At 45.3% G+C, this 14,422-nt stretch overlaps 1 protein-coding gene across 1 annotated transcript in view; it reads right to left on the bottom strand.

The window, feature by feature from the left end:
- Positions 1–14,152, bottom strand: part of LOC134956871 (putative ferric-chelate reductase 1) — a 92,194-nt gene extending 78,042 nt beyond the window's left edge. Inside the window, exons 1-2 of the mRNA XM_063938758.1 lie at positions 13,958–14,152; positions 3,669–3,808 (exon numbers count right to left, since the gene is read on the bottom strand). Coding sequence (XP_063794828.1) covers positions 3,669–3,808; positions 13,958–14,054 — 237 coding nt within the window. The 5' untranslated portion in view covers positions 14,055–14,152. The remainder of the gene's footprint in view (positions 1–3,668; positions 3,809–13,957) is intronic.
- Positions 14,153–14,422: the final 270 nt, after the last annotated feature.

Here is a 14,422-nt window from a genome sequence, read left to right as displayed (position 1 = left end):
CTGAACCTTTTCTAGCTCCAGGATATCCTTTTTGTAGTACGGTGCCCAGAATTGTACACAGTATTCAAGGTGTGGCCTCACTAGTGATTTATATAACGGGAGTATAACACCCTCGTCCCTTGCATCAATTCCCCTTTTTATGCATGCTAGTATCTTATTAGCCTTCTTTGCCTCCATCCTACTGTGGGGGGTGGTCTTCTGTTTGCCGGCGGTCGGGCTCCCGGCGCTCAGTATACCGGCGCCGGGAGCCCGACCGCCGGCTTACCGACACTTATTTTTCCTCGTGGGGGTCCACGACCCCCATAGAGGGAGAATAAAATAGTGTGGCGCGCGTAGCGCGCCACCGTGCCCGTAGCGTGGCGAGCGCAGCGAGCCCGCAAGGGGCTCATTTGCGCTCGCCAAGCTGTCGGTAAGCCGGCGGTCGGGCTCCCGGCGCCGGGATGCTGGTCGCCGGGAGCCCGACCGCCGGCCACCCGTAGTGAACCCACTGTGGGAACTGCTGCTTAGTTTGTTATCTATGAGAACACCTAAGTCTTTTTCCAGTACAGTATACCCTAATTTTCCCCAGTATAGTATCCCCATTCAGTATGCAGGTGTTATTTTTGTTCTTGCTACCACTGTGCATTACCTTACACTTGTCTGTATTGAAGCGCATTCTCCATTTGGCTGCCCATGCTTCTAATTTAACTAAGTCATTCTGAAGAGACTCAACATCCTCCTCCTCCAACATTACACAATTTGGTATCATCTGCAAAAATTGACACCATGCTCTCTAGACCTTCTGTTAGGTCATTAATGAAAATGTTGAACAATAGCGGTCCTAATACCGAGCCTTGTGGCACACCACTTAACACTTCAGTCCAATTTGAAAGAGATCCATTAACCACAAGCGCGCTGCTCTCTATTAACTAACCAATTCTTGACCCAAGTGCATATAAAGCTTCCTAGCCCTATTTCTTGTAGCTTGTAGATAAGTTGCATGTGTGGTACTGTGTCGAAAGCTTTGGCAAAATCTAAAAAGATTACATCCACCTCTTTACCCTGATCGAGGTTTGCACTTACTGTTTCATAAAAACCAAGTAAGTTGGTTTGACAGGATCTGTCCTTCACGAATCCATGTTGATTCCTTTTAATGATTTCATTGGCTTCAAGGAACTTCTGAATACTGTCCCTTAGAATACATTCCAGTACTTTCCCTACTATAGATGTAAGACTAACTGGTCTATAGTTACCCGGTTCAGCTTAACTTCCCTTTTTGAATATAGGCACTACTTCCGCTATATGCCACTCTTTGGGAACCATACCTGATATAACTGAATCCTTAAAGATCAAAAATAGCGGTTTTGCAAGTTCAGAGTGAAGCTCCATTAGAACCCTTGGGTGAATTCCATCGGGCCCGGTGACTTATTAATCTTTGAATGTTTTAATCGGTCACAGACTACCTCCTCACTTAAATAAGTACCTATCAGTGGGATATTCTCATTATTGAGGTTGTGTGTTAGTCCCATAATTGGGTCCTTTCTAGTAAATAATGTTGAAAAAAATTCATTAAGTATGTCCGCTATGTCATTATCATTTTTGATTAAGACTCCTGACTTGTCTTTTACAGGACCTATACTCTCCTTCTTTAATCTCTTGCTATTAATGTATTTAAAGAAGTTTTGGGGATTTGATTTGCTTTCTTTTGCTACTAGTTTTTCTGTTTCTACTTTAGCCGCTCTTATTTCTTTTTTGCATATTTTGTTACAGTCCTTATAGTGCTGAAATTATTCCGCATTCCCATCAGATTTGTATTTTTTAAATACTTGCCTTTTCTTACCCATAGGTTCCTTTATTTTTTTATTAAGCCACATCGGTTTATTATTTTGAATCCTTTTCTTGCTGCTCGTAGGAATAAATTTGAGAGTATTTTTAGCTAGCAGTTATTTTAATACATCCCATTTCTCTGTAGTATTTTTTCCTAAAAACAAACCTTCCCAATCAATATCCCTTAGAGTTTCCCTCATCATTTCAAAGTTGGCTTTACTAAAGTTTAAAGTCCTAGTTGAGCCAGTATAGGACTCTTTATGAAAACTTATATTGAAAGTGACCTTATTGTGGTGCTGTTTCCTATGGGCTCCCCCACTTCAATATCTGATACAAATTCCCCATTGTTTGTTAATACCAGGTCTAAGATTGCATTGTACCTAGTTGGTTCCTCAATTAGTTGAACTAAGTAGTTATCATTAAGTGTGTTTAAAAACTTATTACCCCTAGCAGTATCACATGAATCGTTTTTCTAGTTTATCTCTGGATAGTTAAAATCTCCCATCACCACTATGTCACCTACTCCTGCTGCTCTTTCAAATTGCCTCAGTAACAATTCCTCATCAGATACATTAATACCAGGCATACCGCCAATACTAACTATTTTATTCCCTTTTCGCTACATGCAATTTCTACCCATAGCGTCTCGACCGTATCTACAGTCCCCTCCTGCAAATCCTCCCGGATATCAGGTATTAAAAATGGTTTTTCATAAAAACACCCCCCCCTCCCTTTTTATTTAGTCTGTCTCTCCTAAACAGCGTATAGCCTTCTAGATTGACTGTCCAGTCATGATATTCGTCCCACCAAGTTTCAGTAATGCCTATAACATCATACTGTTTGCTTGCTGCTAGTATTTCTAGATCGCCCTTTTTACCAGTAAGGCTTCTAGCGTTCACATACATACAACTAAGATAAGTATTTTCCCTTTGCAGTGCCTCACCTGCTTATCTTTTCCGCACATCTCTGATCAAAACTCACCAAATTTCCAGGAGTACATACTGCTGCACCTGTGTGTAATGTCCAGATGTACGCTTTGGCTCATATATTGCATGTAAATCTGGCTCTGGTGCTAGCCAGTGCCTCATGAGCTATTTAGCTCACCGCACATCCCTGCTAGACACCAACCCCACTATCTTAGCCCTAGCAGCCACCCCAGGCGGGTTAGGGTAGGTTGCAGGGGAGGGGTACAATAATTTCCCCAACTCCTGTTGGCTTTCTAATTGTCTGGATGCCGGTGTCGGCCATGTGACCGCTGGCATCCCAACCGCCCGGATCCAGTATTACACCCATTCAGATATATAGTGACAAAACTTGAAAGTTCCATCTGCAAAACTAGGCTTGCATGCAACTCTGTATTAGCCGCACTGTATGTAGTCGCATCATCGCAATGTGGTATTCTGACCAGCAAACCTTCCCGAACTAACAATACATATATACAAATATGTGTGACATCAGAGATTGTATTTACAAATCGTACAGATAAAATGATTCTCAACAGGTTAGACTGGTGTCATTAGAATTATTACTCATGCTCAAAATGGATTAAGGTGGGCATGCATTGCACGAGCTTGTGATAAGGTTGTTGGCCCTAATGTATCTATAAAGATAAATAATTATTGTGATAATTTGACCTGATACTCAAAGCATCGTTTGCAGTAGCCACCAACTGTGCTCATGGAAGCATATTTTTTAATAAAAATGGTGTCCTCAAGAATGTTATATATATTTGATGTAAGTGATTGGCCTTATGCCTTAGAAGTACTTGTATCAGTATTAACTTCTGATTTCATTATAGTAGATACTGTAAAGCAGAATAAACACATTCAAGACCCTTCCATGGTAACAAGCCCAATACTTACAGCAGTAGAAGAACAAGTCAGGGTTTGTACATTTGTGCTACTGGTCTTGAAGGAGCCCACAGGGGTGGAATCACTGCCTGAACGAGCCTGGATCAGAAAACCTTTGAACTGAGTGGCACCACTGTTGCTGGTGAGAGTGACTGCAAAATAGCAAAAATGTTGTCATGAAACTGTAGTTGCAACATAAATAAATCATATGGGCATCATGGTGCCATGTATAAAATGGATAAGACAAAGTATGAGGTTTATGCAGGTTGCTGCAGTTACGGCCCACCGTGGGAGCTTGGGTAATTCCTGTTGGGCCCCACTGATTCAGATACTTGCCCTCAATTGTCAGAGGGCAAGGCCAATGGCACCACCTCTGATTACTACTCTCCCTACCAGATCCTAAACTGGCATGTTATCTGTTAGAATGAAGAGCTGCAGGACATCTCCTACTATGTTAGAGTGAGGAGCCACTGGACATCTCTGACTATGTTAGAGTGAGGAACCCCCAGACAACTCTGACTATGTCAGAGCGAGGAGCCACCGGTCATCTCTGACTATATCAGAGTGTGGAGCCACCGGACATCTCTGACTATGTCAGAGTGAGGAGCCACCGGATATCTATGACTGTTAGAGTGAGGAGCCACTGGACATCTCTGACTATGGGGGTAATTCTGAGTTGATCGTAGCAGCAAGTTTGTTAGCAATTGGGCAAAACCATGTGCACTGCAGGGGGGCAGATATAACATTTGCAGAGAGAGTTAGATTTGGGTGGGTCATATTGTTTCTGTGCAGAGTAAATACTGGCTGCTTTATTTTTACACTGCAATTTAGATTTCGGTTTGATCACCCCCCACCCAAATCTAACTCTCTCTTCACGTGTTACATCTGTCCCTCCTGCAGTGCACATGGTTTTGCCAATTGCTAACAAAATTGCTGCTGCGATCAACTCAGAATTAGGCCCAATGTCAGAATGAGGAACCCCTGGACATCTCTGACTATTGGGCCCTACAGACATGGCGATACACCGCCGAGCTGCCCGACCGCTGATACGGCAGATGGGCGACCCGGCGGCGGGGGAGGCAGTGACGGGGGAGTGAAGTCTTCACTCCCCCCATCACCCGGCTCCATAGCAGTGCAGGCAAATATGGACGATCTCATCCATGTTGGCCTGCATGCACAGGCGATGGGGCACCAACGATGAATGAGCGCGGGGTAGCACATCGTTCATCGCTGGTGCCTCCACACTCAAAGATATGAACGGTATCTCGTTCATTAATGAACGAGATCGTTCATCTCTTGCAGTGTTATCGCCCAGTGTGTAGGGCGCATTAAGTCAGAGTGAGGAGCCACCAGACATCTATGACTGTAAGAGGGAGGAACCATTGGCTATCTTTGATGCTGACTGTCAGTGTCAGATAGAGGAGGTGGCATAAAGAAAAGAAATTAAGCTAGTAAGTTTAAAAGAATGGTAAATGTGACCATAAACATTATATAAAGCAGCTGTACAGGAATGAATCACAGAAATAGTGGAACACGGGTTGGGCTTTGTGACCGGCAGTTGGGAAACCGCCGGTCACCATACTGGCAGTGGGATCCCGATTTTCAGATGGGCAGGGGGGGTTCTATTCCCACTCTATGGGTGTGACACCCATGAGTGGGAATAGTCCCTGTTGGTCGGCATGCCGACCATTGGGCTATTCACGGGTCAGGATCCCAGTACCGGTATAGTGACTGGCGGTCGATAACTGCATCCCTGGAACACATGTATGAACTTAGCTGTTCCAGAACCTACACGAAAAAACACATCCAATCTCAAACCAACTACTGTGTCCTAAATTCTATTCACATACCCGTACCACAAATTCATTTAAAAATGGCAAAAATAAACCAAAAAGCACTAAGTAAACAAATGTAGGTCTCCTAAGGTCACATTTCCATATTTTTCTGGTCTATGCTCTTTGGCAGCCTACGGTATGCAGTTATGCAGAATTATGAGTGAGATTGGGGAAGGGGGGTTATGATCACAGGGGAAGGGGTAGCACAGCTGTAGTAGCCGCTTCCCTGTTTCCCTATTACAGTATGCACTATTCAGAGGTGATCAGACATTGGCGCAAGCACCCAATGTTTTAAATCTGCACTTGCATCTGAGACGCACTGTGCATGCATCCTGATGGTTACCACTGGTAGATGCATATATAGGAATTGCATGGAGATCCATCGGTGGGCATGTTGGAAGAATGCCAGAGTCATGGACTCAAAAGGTGCAAATCCACTGGTACTAACGTACATGCACCCATAGTGTTGGTCTACTGTCCAATGGTGCTGCTGACATCTGCTCGTTAGCACTGCAGTGGATTAGAGCTGCAGTTGGCGGACGCCTCAGTAGAAAGACCATCAGCTGCGACATTAGCATAAATTTGCAGTAGCAGCTGCGTTTTTGTTGCAGCCACTCCTGCACATTTGTTCAGTTCTGAATCAGGCCCTTTATCACTTTGTCCTACCTGCACTGTACACCCGCCTGAAACAAAGCAATGATCATTTAAATTACTAGGAGACTATATTCATTTGTATTATTCACATTGACTATGGTGGTGCAGTGAGGGGCTTGCGGGTGCTGGCATTATACTAAGCTTGAAGGGGTGGGGATATTATAGTGAGTAGGGCAGGGATGGATGGTGGGGATAATACAGTAGACTGGGAATAGTAGGAATGATGCATTTGACTGGGAGATGTGGAGAGGTGGGCATATTACAGTGGGATGGGGTGAAGTAGAAAGGATACTACAGTTGGCTGGGATGGAGGAGATATTACAATAGTCTAGACGTCATGGAGCAATAAGGATAATGACTTGAAACAGATGGAGGGGTGGCAATATCCCATGTCAGATTGGAGAGAATCAGGAAGGGGTAGTGATGTGCACCGGAAATTTTTCGGGTTTTGTGTTTTGGTTTTGGATTCGGTTCCGCGGCCGTGTTTTGGATTCGGACGCGTTTTGGCAAAACCTCCCTGAAAATTTTTTGTCGGATTCGGGTGTGTTTTGGATTCGAGTATTTTTTTACAAAAAACCCTCAAAAACAGCTTAAATCATAGAATTTGGGGGTCATTTTGATCCCATAGTATTATTAACCTCAATAACCATAATTTCCACTCATTTTCAGTCTATTCTGAACACCTCACACCTCACACCTCACAATATTATTTTTAGTCCTAAAATTTGCACCGAGGTCGCTGGATGGCTAAGCTAAGCGACACAAGTGGCCGACACAAACACCTGGCCCATCTAGGAGTGGCACTGCAGTGTCAGGCAGGATGGCAGTTCAAAAAAATAGTCCCCAAACAGCACATGATGCAAAGAAAAAAAGAGGCGCACCAAGGTCGCTGTGTGACTAAGCTAAGCGACACAAGTGGCCGACACAAACACCTGGCCCATCTAGGAGTGGCACTGCAGTGTCAGACAGGATGGCACTTCAAAAAAATAGTCCCCAAACAGCACATGATGCAAAGAAAAAAAGAGGCGCACCAAGGTCGCTGTGTGACTAAGCTAAGCGACACAAGTGGCCGACACAAACACCTGGCCCATCTAGGAGTGGCACTGCAGTTTTCTAGCGAGATGAGTGCTTCCATCCTCATGTGAAGCTGAACCTCAAGCCATGAATATAGGCCAGGGCCTCAGCCGTTCCTTGCCACTCCGTGTCGTAAATGGCATATTGGCAAGTTTACGCTTCTCCTCAGACGCTTTTAATTTTGATTTTTGGGTCATTTTACTGAACTTTTGTTTTTTGGATTTTACATGCTCTCTACTATGACATTGGGCATCGGCCTTGGCAGACGACGTTGATGGCATTTCATCATCTCGGCCATGACTAGTGGCAGCAGCTTCAGCACGAGGTGGAAGTGGATCTTGATCTTTCCCTATTTTACCATCCACGTTTTTGCTCTCCATTTTTTAATGTGTGGAATTATGGGGGTCATTCCGAGTTGTTCGCTCGCAAGCTGCTTTTAGCAGCTTTGCACACGCTAAGCCGCCGCCTACTGGGAGTGAATCTTAGCTTATCAAAATAGCGAACGAAAGATTAGCAGAATTGCGAATAGACACTTCTTAGCAGTTTCTGAGTAGCTCCAGACTTACTCGGCATCTGCGATCAGTTCAGTCAGTGTCGTTCCTGGTTTGACGTCACAAACACACCCAGCGTTCGCCCAGACACTCCTCCGTTTCTCCAGCCACTCCCGCGTTTTTCCCAGAAACGGTAGCGTTTTTTCGCACACACCCATAAAACGGCCTGTTTCCGCCCAGAAACACCCACTTCCTGTCAATCACATTACGATCACCAGAATGAAGAAAAAACCTTGTAATGTCGTGAGTAAAATACCTAACTGCATAGCAAATTTACTTGGCGCAGTCGCACTGCGGACATTGCGCATGCGCATTAGCGACTAATCGCTCCGTTGCGAGAAAAAAATACAGAGCGAACAACTCGGAATGACCCCCTATATGCCAGTATCAATAGCAATGGCCTACTACTATATATACTGCGCACAACTGAAATGCATCACAGGTATGGATGGATAGTATACTTGACGACACAGAGGTAGGTAGAGCAGTGGCCTTCCGTACCGTACTGCTATATATACTGGTGGTCACTGTCAGCAAACTGCAAAACTAAAATGCACCACAGGTATAGAATCTAGATGGATAGTATACTTGACGACACAGAGGTAGGTAGAGCAGTGGCCTTCCGTACCGTACTGCTATATATACTGGTGGTCACTGTCAGCAAACTGCAAAACTAAAATGCACCACAGGTATAGAATCTAGATGGATAGTATACTTGACGACACAGAGGTAGGTAGAGCAGTGGCCTTCCGTACCGTACTGCTATACTGGTGGTCACTGTCAGCAAAACTCTGCACTGTACTCCTCCTATATAATATACTGGTGGTCCCCAGTCCCCACAATAAAGCAGTGTGAGCACAGATATATGCAGCACACTGAGCACAGATATGGAGTGTTTTTCAGGCAGACAACGTATACTGGTGGTCACTGGTCAGCAAAACTCTGCACTGTACTCCTCCTAAATTAGGGGTGGGCAAAATACGGCCCGCGGGCCGAGTGCGGCCCGCAAACCGATCCTGCCCGGCCCACTGCCTCCCACCAGCGAGCAATGACAAGCGGCCCGACCGGCTGAGCTGCTTGTCATTGCTCTCCACTGCAGTACCTCCAAGCTGCCAGCGGCGCCTCTCTCCCCTGCTGCTCCTGCTGCTGCGTTGTAGCAGCCTCCTCCAGAGTCCCCAGTGACAACGGCTGTGTTCAGCCGAAAAGAGGGCGGGGTTACGTGCCGAGGAGGGGGCGGGGCTACACGGGACCTCAGGGGGCGGAGCCACACGGGACAAGAGCCAGACTGCTACAGATCCATCCTTCCTGCCACTGCCAGCCAGATCAGTAAGCTAATGGGAAAAGTGAAAGAAAGTGTGTGTGTGTGTGTGTGTGTGTGTGTGTGTGTGTGTGTGTGTGTGTGTGTGTATGTGTGTGTGTGTGTGTGTGTATTTGTGTGTGCGGGCAGTGGCGTCAGACTGTTTTTAGGTTTGGGGGAGAGATCTTTAGCTCTCGCTGTACCAACCCCTCCCGTGTTCTGTCACTATGTCACCCCCCCGTGTTCTGTCACTGTATCACCCCCCCGTGCTCTGTCAATGTCACCCCCACCGTGTTATTTCACCCCCCCACCCCGTGTTCTGTCACCGTGTCACACATCCGTGTTCTGTCACTGTCACCCACACCGTGTTCTGTCACTGTGTCACCCCCCCCGTGTTCTGTCACTGTCACCCCCCTCCCCGTGTTCTGTCACCGTGTCACCCCCACCATGTTCTGTCACTGTCAGCCCCCTCCCCGTGTTCTTTCACTGTGTCACACCCCCCGTGTTCTGTCACCGTGTCACACATCCGTGTTCTGTCACTGTCACCCCCCCTCCCCGTGTTCTGTCACTGTGTCACCCCCACCGTTTTCTGTCACTGTGTCACACACCCGTGTTCTGTCACTGTCACCCCCCCTCCCCGTGTTCTGTCACCGTGTCACCCCCACCATGTTCTGTCACTGTCACCCCCCCCTCCCCGTGTTCTTTCACTGTGTCACACCCCCCGTGTTCTGTCACCGTGTCACACATCCGTGTTCTGTCACTGTCACCCCCCCTCCCCGTGTTCTGTCACTGTCACCCCCCCTCCCCGTGTTCTGTCACCGTGTCACCCCCACCGTGTTCTGTCACTGTGTCACACACCCGTGTTCTGTCACTGTCACCCCCCCTCCCCGTGTTCTGTCACCGTGTCACACCCCCCATGTTCTGTCACCGTGTCACCCCCACCGTGTTCTGTCACCGTGTCACCCCCACCGTGTTCTGTCACTGTGTCACCCCCACCGTGTTCTGTCACCGTGTCACACCTTTCCCCGGGGGCCATAAGACACTGGATAATTTGCTTGCTGCACAATAATAATCCTAAATAAAATGTTAATGTGTAAAAAGGCTCTCTACCTGCCGTAATGTGTGTAAAAGGGGCTCTACCTGGTGTAATTTGTGTAAGTGGCGCTGTGTGGCGCAATTTGAATAATGGAGACTATTGTGCAGCCTAATATGAATCTGGATTATTTTTTGCCAACACCCCTTCCACATGAAGCCACGTCTCTATATTTTTGGCAAGTGGGGCGAGCTGCTATTTTGTATGTGGCCCTCGGATACTGACAGGAAATGTCAAGTGGCCCCTCAGCTGAAATAATTGCCCACCCCTGTCCTATATAATATACTGGTGGTCCCCAGTCCCCACAATAAAGCAGTGTGAGCACAGATATATGCAGCACACTGAGCACAGATATGGAGTGTTTTTCAGGCAGACAACGTATACTGGTGGTCACTGTCAGCAAAACTCTGCACTGTACTCCTCCTATATAATACAGCTGCTCCCCAGTCCCCACAATTAAGCAGTATGAGCACAGATATATGCAGCACACTGAGCACAGATATGGAGTGTTTTTCAGGCAGACAACGTATACTGGTGGTCACTGGTCAGCAAACTCTGCACTGTACTCCTCCTATATAATACAGCTGCTCCCCAGTCCCCACAATTAAGCAATAAGCACAAATATTTTTGCATCAAGAATTCAAGATTAATAAACGGAGAGGACGCCAGCCACGTCCTCTCCCTAACATTTCCAATGCACGAGTGAAAATGGCGGCGACGCGCGGCTGCTTATATAGAATCCGAATCTCGCGAGAATCTGACGGCGGGATGATGACGTTCGGGCGCGCTCGGATTAACCGAGCCATACAGGAGAATCCGAGTATGCCTCGGACCCGTGTAAAATGGGTGAAGTTCGGGGGGGTTCGGTTTCTGAGGAACCAAACCCGCTCATCACTAGGAAGGGGGGAAGGGTTACACTGTGACTGTATTTATTAAATCAGTAATAGACAGTATAGAAGCTTATGGAAGCAAGTAGGGACTTGCGTAGAGGTTCAAGCTGTTTGTACATTTTTCAATGCTATTAATTTTATGTTGAGGCTGACTGCAGTTTGAGAGGCCTATTTATTAAACGGGGTGTTGTTTATTTAACATCAGTGCTTGTTTGGAAGATACGGTCCTAGAGGGTTCACTCATTGCTGTGCTTTTTCAAATTACATGTATATTTTCCTCTTTCAAAACAAGGCCCAAGTATTCCAGGATCCAGACAATCAGCAACAGTCAGCAAAAACTACAAGAACAGGTAGCAGATTTGGGTTACTGTACTGCTCAGTTAGGGTGTTGTCCTCTCTGCAAGGTCAATTGGGAGATACTGTATCTCCCACTTCACAATACTGGCCACACCCCCTCAGTCAGCTGGCCATGTCCAGAGCTGGATTAAGGTTTTGTGGGGCCCGGGGAACTAAAGACTAGACCCTAAAGACCAACATTTGGGATACAGGGATAAGCCATCATTCAGATGTGGATGGAGTAGCTATCGCTGCTGCGGCTATAGCACTAATATGGTAATGTAGCAGGAGGCATCACACCTCTGGCTGCATTACTGATCCGAACAGTATCAGATTTTCCCCGTCACCCATGGGGTTGCCCAAGCCGGCCAGCACAATACCTACCAAGAGAGGCCAGAAAATCTCTGTGCTCTGACAGAAATCCTGCCCTCTTCCCTCCCCTGCAACGGCACAGATATGCCTCCATTTGGAGAAATGGAGGACGTCACTACCCCCAAACAACATCAGACTATCAATCACTGACAGTATAATGTAGTTCTGCATCCACCATCACAACGGTGCATGTGCATGTATGGGTCCGTCATACTGCACATGCACAGGTGAGGGTTGAAAATACAGTGGATCTTATGCCACTGGGGAGGCTATTTCTGGTGGATGGTGGGAAGTAAAATTACAATGGGGGCCTATAGACACGTGTGTGGGAGTCAGGTGCAAACAACCTAGGTATATATTTTTTTAAATAACAAAAAATGTCAATATCTGAACAGTTTTGGTGAAAAAAAAATGCATCAGCAAAATGGTTAGAGCTAATGAATGTCTAGTGATCACACTGATCACCAGACATTAACCCCTGTCCTACAGAAAAACAATGTAGCCCAGGTGTTATGGAGGATCTCCCCCAACCTGCCTACCAATAAGCAATACCAATTTTAGAAAGAGAAGGGTTCCCTCTTTCAAATGATGGGACCCACTAGTACCGATTGTCTGGTGATTATGCAAGTATGTGTAAAGCATGCAGGTTGCTTTTCAGTATGCTTACCCAAGCATACGTCATTCAGTTACACAATCCTTTCATCCAATTGCAAATGTTTTTGTGACTCTTTTGGGAAGGGAAACAGCAAGGCCCTCTTGTACGACTCTTCTCACAGAGGAGGTGTATGTTCTTTAATACAGACATTTTAGCACATTGATATCATCCAATGCAATATGTAAGTTTTCACTGCCTACATAGACCCCAAGATGGTTTTATTAGAGATAAAAAATTCTAGCAACTTTCATGCCACCAACTGTCAAAATCTAGGTTCCTGCCTTATATTCTTCTAGTTTTGGACATTATCCACGGTGTAAATCTGTTGAAAGAGTGTGCCACCGCACATGCGTATGCGGCACAATGCGCACGCGCGTCGTACTATCACAATGAACAATGTAGTTTCATACAGGGTCTAGCGATGCTTTTCAGTCACACTGGCTGCCGCAGAGTGATTGACATGAAATAGGCGTTTCTGGGTGTCAACTGACCGTTTTCAGGGAGTGTTTGGAAAAACGCAGGCGTGCCAGAAAAAATGCAGGCGTGGCTGGGCGAACGTAGGGCTTGTTTGTGACATCAAAACCGGAACTGAACAGTCTGAAGTGATCGCAAGCGCTGAGTAGGTTTAGAGCTACTCTGAAACTGCACAAAAAAACGTTTCCGCCGCTGTGCGATCCTTTCGTTCGCACTTCTGCTAAGCTTAAATACAATCCCAGTGGGAGGTGGCATAGCGTTTGCACAGCTGCTAAAAACTGCTAGCGAGCAATTAACTCGGAATGACCATCATAGTGAGAGACAGAAGTCTCCTACTAAGCTCCAGAAAAACCTGTTCCAGCATCCCTGCACTGCTACAGTATTCATTTTCATAATACACTCAGTGGCTTGTGAGCTATACTATATGAAATGAAACCCCACTGCTCAAGCTCCACTCCATCACCAGTGTACATGTAATAGTGAGTACGGCTGTGCCTGCTATCTATCAGTAAAGGAACACCATTGGTTAAATAACTGAGCTGTTCATAGTTTGAGTCATTTGCTGGTGTGTGCCTATATAACGCTGCAATTTCAACACCTGCACACACATCATTTCCAACAAAAACTACAAACTCATAAAATACAGATGTATATAGATAAACATAAAATTTTCTATCAAAGAGAAATTGTGGACAGCTCTAGATTAGGAAAAAAGAGAAATACAGGAGTAACAGTGAAATGAAGATAGGGGCACCAAAACACCAATCACGGGCACTTGTTACTACTGGATCTGGGTAGCTACAGTGAGTACAACCTTACTGAACTTCCCTTACAGTATTACCTAATTGTATCATGTCATGTCAACAATGACTATAAGTTGTAAAAGTTACGGAAGTTTGACTGTAAAAGGCAATCTCCAATCATTTAAATCAGACTCAGTGACAATTATAATAAGCTGTAAGCTAGGAAATAAATGAGTTAACAATTCTTTGAAAACATTGTATTACTGACACTGTACGTAATAACATTGGTTAACATTCATTATCTATGTGACTGTAATATGTATTTACCTGCAATGTTTTCCCCAGGGCTATAGGTGCTTTTAGCTAATGTTAAAATATAAGGTGATGTGGAGGTTTGAGCGGAGGCACCATGCTCTGGCATCATTGTTCCACAAGAACCTGTAACTTGGCCATTTGGATAGGCACAAACTTGGATGAGAAAACAAGTGATGAATAGGATTATGATGCTTTTTAAGGAGGGAACCATCTGTTGGAAGAAATATTCTCACTATTAGTGCAATTAATCCATTAATGATTTTCAATACTTAGAACTGTAAATAAAAAGTAATACATAATTAAAAAAGTTAATTATTTGTTAATAAAGACCTCAACATATAATATATGGCAGAATTTAATCTTTACAAAAGTGTACTAAACCTTATGAATATTTTATTTATATTAATAGTAGCATTCACAAATATATCCTTAACTATATAGGAGCTTTTTGAGACTAAACATATTTTAGATAATGGA

Source organism: Pseudophryne corroboree, chromosome 9 (assembly GCF_028390025.1).
Source record: "Pseudophryne corroboree isolate aPseCor3 chromosome 9, aPseCor3.hap2, whole genome shotgun sequence".
Lineage (NCBI taxonomy): Eukaryota > Metazoa > Chordata > Amphibia > Anura > Myobatrachidae > Pseudophryne > Pseudophryne corroboree.
This window is presented reverse-complemented; position numbering and strand designations above follow the sequence as displayed.